General features: G+C 47.0%; 1 protein-coding gene across 2 annotated transcripts in view; it reads right to left on the bottom strand.

Annotated features, from left to right (window-relative positions):
- Positions 1 to 19,866, bottom strand: part of NOLC1 (nucleolar and coiled-body phosphoprotein 1) — an 81,346-nt gene that overhangs the window by 9,172 nt on the left and 52,308 nt on the right. The window contains exons 9-15 of one of the 2 annotated variants that reach the window (XM_075348878.1): positions 18,404 to 18,484; positions 17,656 to 17,811; positions 16,928 to 16,954; positions 16,757 to 16,873; positions 8,693 to 8,818; positions 6,948 to 7,130; positions 1,566 to 2,048 (exon numbers count right to left, since the gene is read on the bottom strand). In XM_075348878.1, coding sequence (XP_075204993.1) covers positions 1,566 to 2,048; positions 6,948 to 7,130; positions 8,693 to 8,818; positions 16,757 to 16,873; positions 16,928 to 16,954; positions 17,656 to 17,811; positions 18,404 to 18,484 — 1,173 coding nt within the window. Of the gene's footprint in view, positions 1 to 1,565; positions 2,049 to 6,947; positions 7,131 to 8,692; positions 8,819 to 16,756; positions 16,955 to 17,655; positions 17,812 to 18,403; positions 18,485 to 19,866 lie in introns of both variants that reach the window. The other variant, XM_075348877.1, reaches the window with a different exon arrangement.

Raw genomic sequence — 19,866 nt, 5'->3', positions numbered from 1 at the left:
GCGCCGCCATCCCTGGCGCACTAACACACCCAGCAGTGCTGCCGTGTGTCTGTGCGCGGTCCCCACGGGGACACAGAGTACCTCAACGTAGCAGGGCCATGTCCCTGAGGATACTCCGCTCCATGTCCAGCAGATTCCCAGGGGCTGTGGATGGAGCACGGCCTCAGTGCCTGGAGACCGATAAGATCCCACTTCACCCAGAGCCCTAAGGGGATGGGGAAGGAAAGCAGCATGTGGGCTCCAGCCTCCGTACCCGCAATGGGTACCTCAACCTTAACAAACACCGCCGACAAAAGTGGGGTGAGAAGGGAGCATACTGGGGGCCCTAGTATGGGCCCTCTTTTCTTCCATCCGACATAGTCAGCAGCTGCTGCTGACTAAACAGTGGAGCTATGCGTGGATGTCTGACCTCCTTCGCACAAAGCATGAAAACTGAGGAGCCCATGATCCCACGGGGGGTGTATAGGCAGAAGGGGAGGGGCCTTACACTTTTAAGTGTAATACTTTGTGTGGCCTCCGGAGGCAGTAGCTATACACCCAATTGTCTGGGTCTCCCAATAGAGCGACAAAGAAAGTACCATTCTGGTATTCGTCGTAAATAATGAACCCAACACAAGTCAATGGGGAAATGGAGCATTTTTCTTGTCCTCATGAATACCAGAATAGTACTTTAGGATTTGTTACGAATGATCCCAACACAAAGGGTATGGGTCCACTTGCGTATGACTAGGGGGAGTTTTGCATTGGTATCACCTGGCATGGTCGCACACACTCCTGACAGGAGCGGGTCGGCTGCGTGTATTTCCATGCAGCTGAGGCGCTTGTGTACGAGCCCGGTGATACAGATTCGAGACTCGCACGAGTAATACGCAAGTGGAACCATACCCAAATAGTTACTATTTGCTCATAACTAGTTATAACTGATCCACGAAGGTCTGCCTGCTTGGATTTACACCAAACATCACAACAGACGACAATCAACAAGTATTTAAATTGAGAATAGACGATGTCTGTGCGGGTCCAGCAGCTTGGACCCGCACTGATCAGCAGAACAGAGACATGTTAACTTGTTATAATGAGTGACAATGGAGTGTAGTCCAGCATGCACACTCATTTTCTTTGGGATTGTGGAGCGTTGCACTCAGCTTCTCAACAACGTCATAGGGTGGTTGTCGGGCATACACATTGTCACTCGTTAAACTAGGGATAAAACATCCCCATTTTACTGATTGGTGCAGATCCCAGTGGTGGGGCCTCCACCGATCAACAAGTCATCTATCCTAAGCAATGGTGATAACTTGTTTTCATTGGGAAATCTCTTCAACCAACAGAATTTAACAATACTAGTAAAGAACTTAGACATTTTGACTCCACCTAACTTTTCCCCTAAAAGCTTGCATAAATGCCTCCTGACTAATGGGGGGCTTCCAGAAAATAGACAGTGGTGGGTGTAGAAAAGTGATGGAAGTACCATGGCATATTCCTAGCCCTCTGCCACTTTAGTAATAAGCAATGTCTAAAGGCAAGGAGACAAAGGTTCTGAAGGATAAAAGAATGAAACGTACCACTTTCTTCATCTTCACTGGAACTGTCCTCTGAGTTCTCTGCTGCTTTTTTGGCGGCTGCTTTTGGTGTGGAGTTTGCTTTCTTTGGAGTAGCTGTTTTAGCTGCTTTCGTGGACGCTGGCTTCTTAGCTTCTTCCTCTTCGGAGCTACTTTCCTCAGAACTGCTACTTGCTTTTTTTACTGGGACGGACTTTGTCTTTTTCACAACAGGTTTTTTAGGTTTCTCTTCCTCATCACTGGAAGACTCAGAGGAGCTGCTACTAGCCTTTGATTTATTTACGCCAATGGGTTTTTTCACAGGAACAGCGGCAGAAGCAGGGGATTTCACAGCCTTAACTACTTTTTTCTTTTCTTCTTCGCTACTTGAGTCATCAGAGTCTGAACTGCTTTTTGCAGTCTTGCTTTTTGGGGCTGCAGGAGCTTTTGCGGTTGGAGTCACTTTAGGTGCAGGTTTCTTGCTTGCTTCTTCCTCACTGTCAGAGTCTACAAAAATAAAAGGTTTGGAATTTAAGTAAGACTTAGACAATGCTTTGCTTGAGGTTTTCATACCACTTTCAAAAGGGCTGCAATAAATTAAACTTTGTACTTCTATCCAACTATATACTGGAAAATAAACACCTACCTCTATAATGCCGAACAGGTCTATATGAAATAAAGGTTATATTGAAATTATACATCTGAGGTTATGCACTCACAAAGTATCTGGTGCTGAAATTTCTGCAGCATTAGCGCATCTCTTGGCAGTAAAAATGCAGCAGCAAAAAAATGGGCGTTTTTGGTGCAGAATTTTCCTATATATTAGTATGGCTGAAATCTGCAGCAAAAATGCTGAATGAATTTTCATGATGGAGCAGGGGCGTACATAGATATCATTGGCCCCCCCATAGCAAAAGTCCCAAATTGGCACCCCCTTCGCCATCCATGGAGTAGGCAGTGTCACGGTGCATAGTAAGTGTATGTTCACACACTGCATTTTTTTTTTTTTAGCACAAACATGCAGTATATTTGGCCGCATAAACGCTCCCGCAGCAAAAACAAAAAAAACAAACAAACAAAAAACGCATGATTTTTTAACGTGGTTTTCCCAATGCTTTTTTAAGTCAAATCAATTGACTGGAAGGGGTCAAAAAAGGCTCAAAAAAGGCGAAAACAATTGCATGCTGCATCTTCAAAAACGCAGCCAAAAAATGCATTCTGTGGACAGCAAAGTAGAAATCCCATAGGTTTTGCTGGGAGAAGGAAATGCATACATTTAGGTGCATCTTTGGGACCTCAAAAACGCACCAAAAAGGCAGTAAAAGTGTGTAAACATAGCCTAAGTCACAAAATGGCATACCTCATAAATTTAAAGACAGGGAGAAGGGGACATGTATTGTGACACATACACAGTAGTTTTGCTCCCATTGAAGCTCCACACTATTCTCTTCTACAATATCTCTTTCATGGCCCCACAGAAAAAAAGGCTCCAAGAATACATCTAACATATTGCATTATACCCACACCCAACGGTGAATTTACCAGCAAGCACAGTATAATGACCAGTGTCCCCAAAACAGTATATCCCCACAGTAAGTATGCAGAAACAATACGAGACCCCCATATTACTTTGTATGGTATAATGGAGCCACGGGTACAATTCCCACAGTATGAACTCTCTCATAACGGTTCTCAGAGTCTCATTGTTCCTATAAGTTCTGACAGAAAAAAAAAAAAAATACTACTTGTCTAGCCATGTTCCCCTTTGCGCTACCTTGCCCTGTGCGTTTGAATTGAGACTCTGTGATCTAGCAGACTCAGATTGACAAGCTGAATGGTGGAGAAGAAATCTGACAGATCTCTATTCCATCATTGTATTCATTGTCAGACTAGGGTACATAGTGTTTTTCCAAAAATAAGACACTGTCTTATATTTTTTTTTTACCCCAAAAAAGCACTAGGGCTTATTTTTGGAGGTCTTATTCTTGGAGAAACACAGTTGGTGGGTCAGTTTACCCCCCAAAAAGGCAGACACCCCCCCACCCCCACCCCACTTCCGAGGAGACTTAAACTTAACAGACCCAGACATCTGCGTGGCTCCCAGGTCCTCCTGTAATCTCCGGTGGGTGCTGCATGCCGTCCTCCCCTGCTACTGGCTGACACACAGCAGATCGCACACACATCACGCGCTTCCGGCCGCAGGGAATGATGGGAGGAAGTCACGTGTGTCCGCAGGTCCTGTTGCGGCAGGTCCTTGCGCTCCACTGCACATCTTCTCAGGATTCTGCCGGCGAGAAGAGATCGGTGTCGCTGGATGTGGCGAGTATGTGTGCAATCCGATGTGTGCGATTTGATGTTGGTGTGTGCGATTTGGTGGGTGCAATCTGGTGTGTGTGTGTCATCTGATGTGTGGGTGTGCGATCACTGCAGCTCCTCTGCTCGGCGTCTGGTGAGTGTGATTGCAGGGTGCCCGCTGTCTATAATGAAGTGTCCTGCAGTATCTAACTTTTTTGGCAGCACGGACACTTCATTATTGATCCGCAACTAGGGCTTATTTTCGGGGGAGGGCTTATATTTAAGCCTTGCTCCGAAAATGCTGAAAATCGCTGCTAGGGCTTCTTTTTGTTTTTTGGGAAAACACGGTAGGACCCACCAGTAACATCGCTTCTCAGGCCCCACCTTAGTCGTACCCGATCCAAATGCCCTAGGAGTGGAACACAAAGTATACATCACTTTAAGTTCGTGCTATACACATCACAAGTCGTTTCTCTGCCTCTGATGCAGGCTCGCACGTTGAGCCCACATCTTTCGCTGTAGATGAATGCTGAATCATTCAGACTTCATCTGCATCTAACAGACACAGGGAGAGGCACTACACCAACAGCTGTTAACCTGTTATATGCCACTCTCAATCTTGAACAGCGGTATTTAACGTACACCAGCAGGGGGATGCACGGTTCTGAAATCTCATTGGCGTGATTACGGGACACCAATGGGTTGTCATGACAACCAGGGCCCAGATGATAACCCCTGTGTCTGTCATCACAGTGCTCCTATGAAAGCCAGCCTGATTCGTCTACACACAGCAGACAACGGGTCATCCTCGGTGCGGCCGCACACAGTGCCGCCACTACACTTCATTCTGTCGTGTGCTGTTTTTACGGAGGTGAACTTTTCTCCTGACTCCGACCGATACAGATACTGTTGAAATTGTGATGGGGCGGAGGAGGATGGATCTAATGGCATTCGACAGAGGGCCCCATCTGTCTCACGGGCCTTATAGCGGCTGCATGCGCTGCTGCCATGGACGGTACGCACTGTGATGGAGATTTAAACATGTGCATTAGACGTCAGGATTCTCGTTCACTTTGCTGGCATCAGGAAACCTTTCAGATTTTGTGACAAATCTTCACTGACAAACGTGTCACAAACGTGACCAATCTGCAACGTGTGCACATGGCCTTACTATTTCCCTCCAGTTATCTTCAAAGGATAGTGCAAGCAACATTTTATGTACAAAATCAACATCAGCCAGACTTTACTTTGAATTAAAAAAAGCAACAGACAAAACAAGAAGGCTGTGCAAATACATGGGAGAAACGCAAAGAATTTACTGCAGAAAAACAGTATAGAAGTAGCAAAAGGTTGCAGATTTTGCATTTTTATGACAATACTGCCACCTTTCCAAAAGACAGGCAGCGTTTAGTACAACGATGTGTCGCCAACAGTGGCCAACTAATTAATTGATGTAAGTTATATTAAATTTGAGTAAATATCTCCGATAGCCCATAGCCGGAGTAGATTTCTGACTCTGGCAAAACAGCAGCCCCAATGAATGTGTCAAATTCAAAAAGGGGAGTATGCATCCTAATAAATTTGGCATATCTTAACCTTTTTTTTACAATAGGACTTACGTAAGTGCAAGTCCTGATGAAGAAGAGATTTTAGCCCCATTCATCAAATCACTTTCGCCAGAATTCTGGAGAAAAGTCAAAAAGTATTGAGCAATGTGTCGTTGTGCAAAGTTTTGGGTATTTTTTTCTGTTTTCCAGATAGTTTTGCCGAGATCTGCCAAAACTGTGCAGAGCTGGGGTGTGACGCCATGGCTCGTCTAACTCATGAGGATTGAGGAGCTATGGAACGCCTTACGGCAAAAATCTTACTCACTGGAGAAAAATTTGTGGAGCGGCACATGACACTTTTTCAGACACGACTGATTCAATGAGGTGTGCGCCTCTTGATCTAGGATCATTTGACTCCAACCCACTCCCTCCGCAAGAATGGCATGAACATAGCGAGTCTCGATTAACCAGGGCCTTTGTCTTTCAAGCTCTTACAAAATTTGGCAGCAATTCATTCTACACTGTCATATGACTGGGTGATAAACGATAACATAGATCAGTCATAAATCAATAGATAAGATACAGGACTCAGTATTACAATTAACTCTCATCACTCTGCTCAAGTACGCATTTTACTTGAAGAAATGCACAGACCTTCTGGAAGGCAAGATTCTACCAACAGAATAAGTTTCATATGTAACATTCTATATTCGACTGTTAAATATGGAAGATTGATGATATAAGCTAAATTGAACAAGCAATTTAATACATTTGGTGCATTTTAAGAAAATGAGGTCTTCAACAGCTTTAGATTTATGCCATCTTGCATTTAAAAAGAAAAAATAAATAAAATACAAAAATTGTCTAAAACATGGTAAAACATTCCACTGGCTTCACAATAGCTATCTTTTTTGCGAGTATTGAAAAAGAACCTTTTGCGTAATGTGTTACTTTTTGGGAAAAAAAAATGGTTTTGTTATTTTAGGCGTTGGATGGCACAAACTGGTGTATATACTGTAAATGTAGACCATTCGAATGCAATATTCTTGTTCTTGTCTTAGTCTGCACAGATTGTCTACAGGTTTCATTCAGATTTATCCACCTGTACATTGGAACTTGATTGCTTTTGCATTAAAGGGTTATTCCCATCCCCAAGAACCTATCCCAATAAGTAGTAGGTGTATAAATAATATTAGCAAATACCTCCAATTAGAAAAGTAGTATAGTTCTGATATAGCCATGTGTCTTACCTCATGTACAGGGCACTGCAGGTAGGTATCCATGGTTACAACCACAAGTAACTAACCAATTGTCACTATATAAGTGGATGTAACCATGGATACATAAGCTGTAATGCCCTGCACATGAGGTAAGTGACATGGCTATCAGGTGAACTATACATTTATAATTGGAGGTATTTCCTAATATTATTACTCCTTCTTTATGTAAGGATACACACTTCTGTATATGGGAATACTGCTTTAAGTGGGATACTTATGAAATAAGTAGCTACAGTTAACACTTAATAGGTTGAAAATTGTATAATATGCTCTAGAAATCTCACCTGAGTCATCAGAGGAGCTTGAATCCTTTTTGGCTGCTGCAGCTTTTACAGGTGTTTTTGCAGCAGCTTTTACAGGTGTTTTTGCAGCGGGCTTTGCAGGAGTCACTTTTGCAGCGGGCTTTGCAGCTGCAGTTTTTGCAGCAGGCTTCACTGGCTTTTTCTCATCTTCTTCATCACTTGAATCTATATTGAAAATATAAATGTAACGCCCAATGAATACTGGGTTTCTACCCCTCCATTAACTTCTTCCAAGCACTAAAGGCATAGCTATGGATGTTTATGAATACTAATGCTTCTCAACAAGATTGACATAGTGGCAATAGGAATTCCTACTGAGCTTTTTATGTTTAGGATTGCAACAAGCACAGCCGTATCACAGCCTTGGATTTGTCTGATAAATGTTGTGCCATTATTAATTGATCATTAAACCAATATAACATGGTAGATGTCGCTTAGGCTAATAGCAAACCAAACAAAGCAAATTGTTGACTGTGTGCAAAGGAAAGAATTGAAAGAAGTTTGCAGTTCTACAGACGGAATATTGTAATGTGATACATTCACATGTAGAGGAAAACAAAATGTACATGGATTTCTGGTAAGCTGTGAATTTGGAGCCTGTCAGCATTTGCCCAATAAGTTGCAGATTTGAAACCCCTGCAATGCAAAGGATAATATTACAGAAAATTTACATGTAGCAGTAATGACTTATGTACTGACCCACTATTGGTCTTACACGGCTGTGCATGGGGTTTTCTGAACCTTCATATGCCACAGATGTGAGGCAAATCTTTTATAGAGGGGGTGGGGGGACACGGCCTGATCCAGTTGTGTATGTGGTAACATTTACATTGGGAGAGGACCGTTCACCAGTGTAAGCATGGCAAACTGGCCACATCATGGAAAAGCAGCTGCACAGCAAAGTAAAGCTTTATTTTATTTTTATTTCTCCAGAGATATTGGCTTGGAAAGTTTAGATTTAAATATATGATAGGCATTACCAGAGATTTTTCTATGGGGTGTGTACTTCCTCTGCACATCGATGACGGATCAGAAGTAGGTAACAGCTTTCAATGGAAAAAAGAAACCTGCCCCATGATAGCTCACAACAGGCTCTCTCTTGTGCGAGACATGTAATGACAGACAGCCATGCTCCTCCCTAGTCTCACTACTGAGCTGTGTGTGATTACACAGTGCTAGGAGCAGAGCCAGGAGTGATTGCATACACCATTCATCTCCCAGCAGCCAGTGTGGGGTGAGGGGAGAACAGCTGATCTGACAGCATTGTGAGAAGAGAGCTGATAGATATGTTTGTAAGGAGCTAAGCTCAGCTATACAGTACTTTTTTCTAATTATCCCGTTGGTCCAATCTACTCCTGTCTGGTTAGGCGTGGAGCAGGCGGTCAGTACAGCAGCATATTGAAGGAACCCAGAAAAATTTGCCAGTATATACATCCCATTTGGAGTGCTAATCTGAGAGCCTCTGGAGGCGATGACCACGGCGGTAGCAGAGCGGACCCATTTGTATTGTGCTGTCCCCAGCATTGTGCCTGCTCAAGAATGATTAAAGGAGAGTGTCACTCACCTGGTGTATATCTCCTTGTGCTACAGAATCGCACAGGGAGCTCCTTTGTTCCTTTTATTTCTCATAATTAGCTCTGCAGCCACTATTCCATGATGTGGCCAGTTTAACATGCTGAAAGTGATGAAAGATCCTCTAGGACTGGCAACAAAAACAACCATCTTACCTGAGCTTTCAGAGCTGGAGTCCTTTTTGGCTGCGGCAGGTTTTGCAGGAGCTTTTGCAGGGGTCACTTTTACAGCAGGCTTTGCAGCAGACTTCGCCGATGCTTTATCGTCTTCATCACTTGATTCTGTTTAGAAAAGGGTTATATATGTAATGTACAATCTATACAGTCTCCATTTGGATTTCTCTATCCTTATAGACATATATATTATAATAATAATAAAGTTTATTTATATAGCGCCAACATATTCCGCAGCACTTTACAATCCGGTGGGGGGTTGTATAGACCAATACAAAACAAAATAGTACATACTTCAACAGCTACAGTAGGAATGAGGGCCCTGCTCGAAAGCTTACAATCTATGGGGATGAAGGGGGACACAAGAGGTGAAGCACACTTGTAGATCTGGCCGGCCATTGTTATGCTAGTTAATTGGTTACATATAAGATGAATGATCTGGTCTTTAGACAGTAACATTTTGGGTGCCCTTACATGCTATTGGTTGTATGTAGGATGTGAGGACAGAAATAGGAGAAAAAAAGGTTACGAGTAGCATTTAAAAAGGTGGGACGGGGGAGAGTTAGGTTAGTAAGTGATGATAAGCATGTCTAAAGAGAAGTGTTTTTAATTTACGCTTAAAAACTTGGGGGCTGGATATTAGTCGCATTCTTTGGGGTAGTGCATTCCAGAAAACTGCAGCGGCACGAGAAAAGTCTTGGAGACGGAGGTGTGAGGTTCGTATTATGGAGGAGGTTAGTCTAAGATCATTTGCGGAGCGAAGGGGGCAGGTAGGATGATAGACAGAGATGAGGGATGAGATATAAGGTGGTGCAGAGCTGTGGAGAGCTTTGTGGGTGAGGGATATGAGTTTGTATTGTATTCTGTAGCTGATAGGTAGCCAGTGTAGTGACTGGCACAAGGTGGAAGCATCAGTGAAGCAACTGGACAGGAATATGACCCTGGTTGCTGCATTCAAGATGGATTGGAGAGGGGAGAGTTTCGTCCGAGGGAGACCAATCAATAAAGAGTTGCAGTAATCCAGGCAGGAATGAATGAGAGCGACAGTAAGGGTTTTTGCAGTTTCAAAAGTAAGAAATTTGGTCGGATATTACATATTTTGTATTAATACAAGTGTTAGCTTAATTCATTGACAGAGCAGCAATGGAATAACTCCTTTTTACATCAAGTTTACTATATAATATGCCCATAACTAAGCACTTAATATAGGTCACTCCCCAACCTTATTGAGAATGCCAAGACACCACTATGATAATATAAACAACAGAGAAAGAAGGTGGTACGATTCCAATTTGATAAAGAAGGGAATTTTGTTTACTTACCGTAAATTCCTTTTCTTCTAGCTCCTATTGGGAGACCCAGACAATTGGGTGTATAGCTTCTGCCTCCGGAGGCCACACAAAGTATTACACTTTAAAAAGTGTAACCCCTCCCATCTGCCTATACACCCTCCCGTGGATCACGGGCTCCTCAGTTTTGGTGCAAAAGCAGGAAGGAGAAAACTTATAAATTGGTCTAAGGTAAATGCAATCCGAAGGATGTTCGGAGAACTGCAAACCATGAACCAAAATAACAATTCAACATGAACAACATGTGTACACAAAAAAACAACCAGCCCGAAGGGTACAGGGGCGGGTGCTGGGTCTCCCAATAGGAGCTAGAAGAAAAGGAATTTACGGTAAGTAAACAAAATTCCCTTCTTTGTCGCTCCATTGGGAGACCCAGACAATTGGGACGTCCCAAAGCAGTCCCTGGGTGGGTAAAAGAATACCTCAATAAAAAAGAGCCGAAAAAAAACGGCCCCCTCTTACAGGTGGGCAACCGCCGCCTGAAGAACTCGCCTACCTAGACTGGCGTCTGCCGAAGCATAGGTATGCACTTGATAGTGTTTTGTGAAAGTGTGCAGACTAGACCACGTAGCTGCCTGACACACCTGCTGAGCCGTAGCCCGGTGCCGCAATGCCCAGGACCCAGGACGCACCCACGGCTCTGGTAGAATGGGCTTTCAGCCCTGAAGGAAGCGGAAGCCCAGCAGAACGGTAGGCTTCAAGAATCGGTTCCTTGATCCACCGAGCCAAGGTTGACTTGGAAGCCTGCGAGCCCTTACGCTGGCCAGCGACAAGGACAAAGAGCGCATCTGAACGACGCAGGGGCGCCGTGCGGGACACGTAGAGCCGGAGTGCTCTCACAAGATCCAAAGAGTGCAAATCCTTTTCACACTGGTGAGTTGGATTAGGGCAAAATGAAGGCAAGGAGATATCCTGATTGAGATGAAAAGGGGATACCACCTTAGGGAGAAATTCCGGAACCGGACGCAGAACCACCTTATCCTGGTGAAACACCAGGAAGGGGGCTTTGCATGACAGCGCTGCTAGCTCAGACACTCTCCGAAGTGATGTGACTGCCACTAGGAAGGCCACCTTCTGCGAAAGACGAGATAGAGAGACATCCCGCAGCGGCTCGAAAGGTGGTTTCTGAAGAGCCGTTAGCACCCTGTTAAGATCCCAGGGTTCCAGCGGACGCTTGTAAGGTGGGACTATGTGGCAAACTCCCTGCAGGAACGTGCGGACCTGCGGAAGCCTGGCTAGGCGCTTTTGAAAAAACACAGAGAGCGCCGATACTTGGCCCTTGAGAGAGCCAAGTGACAAACCCTTGTCCATTCCGGATTGAAGGAATGAAAGGAAAGTGGGTAAGGCAAACGGCCATGGAGTAAAACCGTTATCAGTGCACCAGGATAGAAAGATTTGCCAAGACCTATAATAGATCTTGGCGGACGTAGGCTTCCTGGCCTGTCTCATGGTGGCAATGACATCCTGAGATAACCCTGAAGATGCTAGGAGCCAGGACTCAATGGCCACAGTCAGGTTGAGGGCCACAGAATTCAGATGGAAAAACGGGCCTTGTGACAGCAAGTCTGGGCGGTCTGGAAGTGCCCACGGTTGACCCACCGTGAGATGCCACAGATCCGGGAACCACGACCGCCTCGGCCAGTCTGGTGCGATGAGAATGGCGCGACGGCAGTCGGACCTGATCTTGCGTAACACTCCGGGCAGCATCGCCAGAGGAGGAAACACATAAGGCAGTCGAAACTGCGACCAATCCTGAACTAACGCGTCCGCCGCCAGAGCTCTGTGATCCAGAGACCGTGCCATGAATGCCGGGACTTTGTTGTTGTGCTGTGACGCCATGAGATCGACGTCCGGCGTTCCCCAGCGGCGACAGATCTCTCGAAACACGTCTGGGTGCGGAGACCATTCCCCCGCGTCCATGCCCTGACGACTGAGAAAATCTGCTTCCCAGTTTTCTACGCCCGGGATGTGAACTGCGGAGATGGTGGAGGCTGTGGCTTCCACCCACTGCAGAATCCGTCGGACTTCCTGGAAGGCTTGATGACTGCGAGTGCCGCCTTGGTGGTTGATGTATGCGACGGCAGTGGCGTTGTCCGACTGGATACGGATCTGCCTGCCCTCCAGCCACCGATGAAAAGCCAATAGGGCTAGATACACTGCCCTTATCTCCAGAATATTGATCTGAAGGGAGGACTCTATCGGAGTCCAGGTTCCTTGAGCCCTGTGGTGGAGAAAAACCGCTCCCCACCCTGACAGGCTCGCGTCCGTGGTGACCACAGCCCAGGTTGGGGGTAGGAAGGATTTTCCCTGCGACAGAGAATTGGGAAGGAGCCACCACTGAAGTGACGTCTTGGTTGCAAGGGAAAGAGACGTTCCTGTCGAGGGAAGTCGAATTCCTGTCCCATTTGCGGAGAATGTCCCATTGGAGTGGTCGAAGATGGAATTGCGCGAACGGGACTGCCTCTATAGCTGCCACCATCTTCCCTAGGAAGTGCATGAGGCGCCTTAAGGGGTGTGACTGACTCCGAAGAAGGGATTGCACCCCTGCTTGCAGAGAAAGCTGTTTGTCGCTCGGAAGCTTGACTAACGCTTGCTGGGTATGAAACTCCATCCCAAGGTACGTCAGTGATTGGGTCGGTGTCAACTTGGATTTCGGGAAGTTGATGATCCACCCGAACCGCTGGAGAGTCGCCAGAGCGACAGCTAGACTTTGTTGACACGCCACCCGAGACGGGGCCCTGACTAGGAGATCGTCCAAGTAGGGAATCACCGAGTGGCCCTGAGAATGCAGGACCGCCACCACGGATGCCATGACTTTGGTGAAAACACGTGGTGCTGTCGCCAAGCCGAAAGGCAATGCCACGAACTGGAGGTGTTCGTCCCCGATGGCGAAACGCAGGAAACGTTGATGCTCGGGTGCGATCGGTACATGGAGATAAGCATCCTTGATGTCGATCGATGCTAGGAAGTCTCCTTGTGACATTGAGGCGATGACCGAGCGGAGAGATTCCATCCGGAACCGTCTGATTCTCACATGTCTGTTGAGTAGCTTGAGGTCCAGAACGGGACGGAATGACCCGTCCTTTTTTGGCACCACGAACAAGTTGGAGTAAAATCCGCGACCACGTTCCTGAAAGGGAACGGGGATCACAACTCCTACCATCTTTAGAGCGGCTACTGCCTGAAAAAGTGCGTCGGCCTGAGCGGGGGGGCAGAGAGGTTCTGAAGAAGCGAGCCGCAGGACGAGAGCTGAACTCTATCCTGTAACCATGAGACAGAATGTCTCTCACCCATCGGTCTTGAACATGTGGCCACCAGGCGTCGCCAAAGCGGGAGAGCCTGCCACCGACCGAGGATACGGTCAGGGGAGGCCGAGAGTCATGAGGAAGCCGTCTTGGAGGCAGTGCCTCCTGCAGCCTTTTGTGGGCGAGACTTGGATCGCCACGCATAGGAGTTCCTCTGGCCTTTCTCCAGCCTGTTGGACGAAGAGGATTGGGGCTTGGCGGAGGGACGAAAGGACCGAAATCTCGATTGAACCTTTCTCTGTTGAGGTCTCTTAGGTTTGGCCAGGGGTAAGGAGGAATCCTTTCCTTTGGACTCCTTAATAATCTCATCCAATCGTTCGCCAAACAAACGGTCGCCAGAAAACGGCAAACCGGTTAGGAACCTCTTGGAAGCCGAGTCTGCCTTCCATTCGCGCAGCCACATGGCCCTGCGGACTGCCACAGAATTAGCGGATGCTACAGCCGTATGGCTAGCAGAGTCCAGGACGGCGTTCATGGCGTAGGAAGAAAAGGCTGACGCCTGAGAGGTCAAAGACGCAACCTGCGGAGCAGAATTACGTGTGACAGCATTAATCTCAGTCAGACAAGCCGAGATAGCTTGGAGTGCCCACACGGCTGCAAAGGCCGGGGCAAAAGACGCGCCCGTGGCCTCATAGATGGACTTCACCAGGAGCTCTATCTGTCTGTCAGTGGCATCCTTTAGCGATGAGCCATCTGCAACCGACACCACGGATCTAGCCGCCAATCTAGAGACTGGAGGATCCACCTTGGGACAGTGAGCCCAACCCTTAACGACTTCGGATGGGAAGGGGTAACGCGTGTCAGTGAGGCGCTTAGTGAAGCGCTTGTCCGGGACCGCTCTGGGCTTCTGGACAGCGTCCCTGAAGTTAGAGTGATCAAAAAACGTATTGCGTGTACGTTTGGGGAACCGAAACTGGTGTTTCTCCTGCTGAGACGCCGACTCCTCCACAGGAGGAGGCGGGGGAGAGAGATCTAACACCTGGTTGATGGCCGAGATAAGATCATTTACTAAGGCGTCCCCCTCAGGTGTATCAAGGTTAAGGGCGACGTCAGGGTCAGAGCCCTGAGCTGCGACGTCCGCCTCGTCCTCCAGAGAGTCCTCAAGCTGGGAACCCGAGCAGCGAGAGGAAGTCGGGGAAGAGTCCCAGCGAGCCCGCTTAGCCGGTCTAGGACTACGGTCCGGGCAGGAGTCCTCCGCCTGAGACCGAGGGGCCAACCTGGGAGCGCGCTGTGGCGCGGACCGAGAGGGGCCTGGAGGCGACGAGCCAACAGGGGCCGGGGCCTGAGAAAGGTCCCGTCTGGACTGCAAAGCCACTAGCAGTTTAGAAGACCATTTGTCCATAGACTGTGCAATGGATTGAGAAAGTGACTCAGAGAGTTTCTCAGCAAAAGAGGCGAACTCTGTCCCTGCAGTCTGGTCAGGGGGAGCAGGGGGGTCTATATGAGCCGAGGGGCCCTCCAGTGTCCGAGGCTCCGGCTGAGCAAGCGAAACAGGGGTCGAGCATTGCTCACAGTGAGGGTAGGTGGAACCCGCAGGTAACATAGCCCCACAAGAGGTACAGGCCGCAAAAAAACCCTGTGCCTTAGCAGCTTTGCTCCTTGTGGACGACATGCTGTTGTCTCCTAGGAGAGTGATCACTGAGGGTATATGGGAAAGGGGTATACAGCCCACCGAACAGATAGATATAGATATATACGTATCTAATCCGGCACCCTAAGGGGACCAGCACCGGGAGACCGGTGTGGCTTACCGACCGCTAACGCGCGGAGTGTGTCCTCCAGATTCCCTGCCTGGATCCCCCGGAGCTGCAGAGCTGTTCACTGAGAATCCTCCACCGGCAGAATGCCAAAAAATGGCTGCCGGAGCTCTCAGGGGAGGAGTGGGCGGCGCCAGCAAAGTGCGGGAATCTGGGGTCCCCACAGTGATCAGTGAGGGGGGAGGAAACATGCAGGATGCTCCAGCCCTCACATCCGACGTCAGGCCGGTAATCCCGCCCTTACCCCTGACAGGCAGGCCCGGGGGCGGGATTTTTGCGACTAGGCCGCGATGAAGCCGGGGACTAAATTTGAGACCGCGCCCGACAAGCAGGCACGGTCGGCGCGGAAGTCCACCGGCCTCCTGGATTCAGCAGCCGCCGCGGCTTCCGGGAAGAAGGTGCGCTCCCTGCACAGTCCCCTATGGGGACACAGAGTACCTTAGAGTTGCAGGGCCCGGTCCCTGAGTTGAAGAGGCTCCGGTCCGGTAGGGTCCCACAGGGGCTGCGGATGGAGCACGGTCCCAGTAACTGGATGACCGCTTAGGATCCCACTTCTCCCAGAGCCGCATAAGGGATGGTGAAGGAGACGGCATGTGGCTCCAGCCTCTGTACCCGCAATGGGTACTTCAACCTTAACAACACCGCCGACGTAGTGGGGTGAGAAGGGAACATGCCGGGGGCCCCGTGGGGGCCCTCTTTTCTTCCAACCGACATAACTAAGTATGAGAATGCATGAGTGGATGTGTGCCTCCTTCCACACAAAGCATAAAACTGAGGAGCCAGTGATCCACGGGAGGGTGTATAGGCAGAGGGGAGGGGTTACACTTTTTAAAGTGTAATACTTTGTGTGGCCTCCGGAGGCAGAAGCTATACACCCAATTGTCTGGGTCTCCCAATGGAGCGACAAAGAAATATAATTTTATTAAATATACTTTAAAATTAATGATAGAGCAAGAAGTCCTCAAGGGGTTAACAGGGCTGAATGCAGATTAATTCACAGTAGTTGTGCTCGATATTTACTATGTGAAGTACAAAGTGCAAAGGGTCATACACATTTTAATTACATAGTGCATACATATGTAGCTGGAATTCCATATAAGATGTACACATGGATAGCAATTAAACATTTATTAAACACTTGTTGTGACTTAGTATTACATGCATCACTCAGTAGTTGTGTGACCAAAATTACCACTTCGTTTTTGGTATAGAGAAAGAGAACCCTGTATAAGTAGCTGATAACATTTAGTAATTTGCTATGGGCACCTTTCCCAGCCAAAAAACAACAACTATAATAACAAAGCACTGTACTGACCAATTCTGCAGCAGCTCTGGATACCCCGCCTGTCCCGTGGAATAGTGGAATATTCTTGGTGGAAAAATCATGAAGTGATTGCATTATGGCTCCTATTTGTACTTACTGTATCTTCATGAGAAGTGTTTTGTTTTTTTCAATGGTTTGGTAAGAATCTTATGAAAAACCTGTTATGTGTCACTAGACGCTACATGTATGACGATATTCTGAGCTATGTGCAAAGCTTCTAGACAAGAATATCTCGTCATACAGCAGTATGTAGATACAATATAGTTGTATACTGCTGTATATGTTGGCCATACTTAAAACAGGCATCTGACCTGAGCTGTCAGAACTGGAGTCCTTTTTGGCTGCAGCGGCTTTTGCAGGGGTCACTTTTGCAGCCGGCGTTTTTGCTGCTGGCTTTGCAGGTGGCATTTTTGCAGCAGGCTTTGCAGGTGGCGTTTTTGCTGCTGGCTTTGCAGGTGCCGTTTTTGCAGCAGGCTTTGCAGGTGTCTTCTTATCTTCATCACTCGAGTCTGTTAATAAACAGATATAAATATAATACACATTTTACTAACTATATAGCCACAGCTACAGATATTTATTTCTATATTGTTAAATAAACATCATTAAAAGAGAAACTGTCACCAGTTGTTTCAGTATTAAACCAAAAGTATCACCTTCTGCAGCTCCTGGGCTGCATTCTATGAAGGTGCACCTTGTCGCTGACTCCCCTTGCAGACCCCAGAAATAACGTTATAAAATCTGACCTCCACATATGCTAATGACCTGTTCGGGTCGGATGGGAGTGCTCATGCGAGATTTGGCAGAGCAACATGGATGATGATGACGGAGGCGTCAATCATGAAAGGACGACGGTGAACAAGGCCAGAAGGAGGGACAGGAGCCGAAAATGAGCACGCCCATCCGACCCGAACAGGTAATTAGCATACGTGGCGGTCAGATTTTATAAAGTTATTTTTGGGGTCTGCAAGGGGAGTCAGCAACAAGGTGCACCTTCATAGAATGCAGCCCAGGAGCTGCAGAAGGTGATACTTTTGGTTTCATACTGATGACTGGTGACAGGTTCCCTTTAAATCTGAGCTTCATTAAATAAATTCTGCTGGGTTAGAAGCATATGGCTCATACAGGTAAAATTACGTAGTGAAACAATTTTATAAGATGAAAGATATCTCTGCCATTGGAACAATTTTACTATAAAATAGGAAGCACTCACCAGAGCTGTCGGAGGAGCTGGAGTCCTTTTTGGTCTGAGGGGGCTTTACGGCACTCTTTGCAGGTGTAGTTTTTTGCGCTGAGGGGGTGGAAATCTTGCCAGCACTATTTTTTTGTGCTGGCTTAGGCACCTTTTTTTCATCTTCCTCACTTGAATCTAAAAGGAAATTCATGAATTTCTATTCTTAAATATAAGATAACATTAAGCCCTACACGTGGCAGAATTAACAACATGCAACTAAATGAAAGGACAAAAGAATTTTCACCCAATTGTACAACACTTCAATTACGCTAAACTCGACATTGAGATTTTCAATTTTCTGAGCTTTTATTCCCCCCTTTCCTCCAAGAGCCATATCTTTTTTTTTTTTTTTATTCTCTGTTGATCTAGTTGTATAATGACATTGGACCAGTTGCACTTTTAAATTACACCATCCATATTATCATGTTACGTACTAGAGAACTAGAAAAAGAAATTCGAAATGCAGGGAAATGCTGAATAAAAATTCTACAGCCTGGTATTCACAGAAGCACTGTCATCATGACAGGCATGGCGGTCTTTGACCCACTAAGCACACCGTAAATCATGGTGCATGCATATGTCACAGACTGAAAGATAACATTTTACTGTAGTAATCGTAACTCAGACATATTGTAGATGCTCAGCTTTATTTTTAAAAATGTTTTTTTTCTTCATGAGACGATCACCTTTAAAGAAATTGAAAGTTCTCTTTGTTTGTAGAACTCACCTGAATCACTGGACTCCTCTTTTGCCTTTTTAGTTGCTGGTTTCACGGCTTGTGCGGGGGGTTTGCCCGGAGTGGTCTTACCTACAAAATACAAATACATCATCTTTGCATCACTGACACCCGCTGCTATAAAATTCAAGTACGGGGGGGTGTTGGATCTCAGCCCCCCATTAACCCTGCTGTTCTGTTCGGTCAAAAATGACAGATTTCGAAATCTGATATTTTTTTAAATATTCATTATGCGGTTCTGGAACTTGTGGTTAATTGACTTTTCCTCATTTGAGGGGGTTCTTTCCATGGGTAGTATTTTTTTGTTTACTTTTTGCTCCACGTTTTTTTTTTACACTTGTACTATTCGGTCAAAAATGACAGCCTTTTATAAAAGATACTCCAGGTCCTATTAGGTACGCTATATCAAGAATTGATGACATACAATCTGCATTCAAATTGTTCATAACAAAACATCATAATACAAATGAAAAACAATGAGGGACAACAAGTTTATGGCTAGAAATTATAGAATTTCGATTTTGCAGCTCTAAATGCTTTCATCGCTTTACTACTGTTAGCAGGAGAGTACAGATCGTATGGTGAGTCAAACAAAGGTTTATGGAATTCCAAAACTGGTCGCCACATATTTAGGGCCACAATATCTCTTGAAAGATTTCATGAGATTTTAAGAGCCCTTCGGTTTTAAAACCAATCGAATTGAAAGAAGACCACAGACAAACTTGTCCCTATTAGAGATTGTGGAATAAGTGGGTAGAGATTCTACCAACATTTTATAATACCAGCGATAATGTGACTGTAGATGAACAACTGGCGTCATTCAGAGGTAGATGCCCGTTCACACAGTATATTCCAAGTAAAGGCCCCGTTACACGCAACGACATCGCTGGGGGGGCACAGACATCACTGGAGGGAATGGAGGCATGGACAGCACTTTCAGAGCACAGACATGACTGGGAGAACACAACACTGGGAGTGATACACAGCATTGGGAGGGCACACGAGGCGGGCAGCACACAGCACTTGTAGAACCCTGACATCACTGGGGGGACACAACCCTGGGGTGATACACAGCACTGAGCATTGCACACAACTCTGGAGGGATGGTACACAGAACTGGAACACACAGCGGCGGGAGTGCAGAGGGGCGGGCACACAGCGGCGGGAGTGCAGAGGGGCGGGCACACAGCGGCGGGAGTGCAGAGGGGCGGGCACACAGCGGCGGGAGTGCAGAGGGGCGGGCACACAGCGGCGGGAGTGCAGAGGGGCGGGCACACAGCGGCGGGAGTGCAGAGGGGCGGGCACACAGCGGCGGGAGTGCAGAGGGGCGGGCACACAGCGGCGGGAGTGCAGAGGGGCGGGCACACAGCGGCGGGAGTGCAGAGGGGCGGGCACACAGCGGCGGGAGTGCAGAGGGGCGGGCACACAGCGGCGGGAGTGCAGAGGGGCGGGCA

Source organism: Anomaloglossus baeobatrachus, chromosome 5, assembly GCF_048569485.1.
Source record: "Anomaloglossus baeobatrachus isolate aAnoBae1 chromosome 5, aAnoBae1.hap1, whole genome shotgun sequence".
Taxonomy (NCBI): Eukaryota; Metazoa; Chordata; class Amphibia; order Anura; family Aromobatidae; genus Anomaloglossus; species Anomaloglossus baeobatrachus.
The sequence above is the reverse complement of the archived record's forward strand: the minus strand, read 5'-3'. Positions and strand labels throughout refer to the sequence as shown.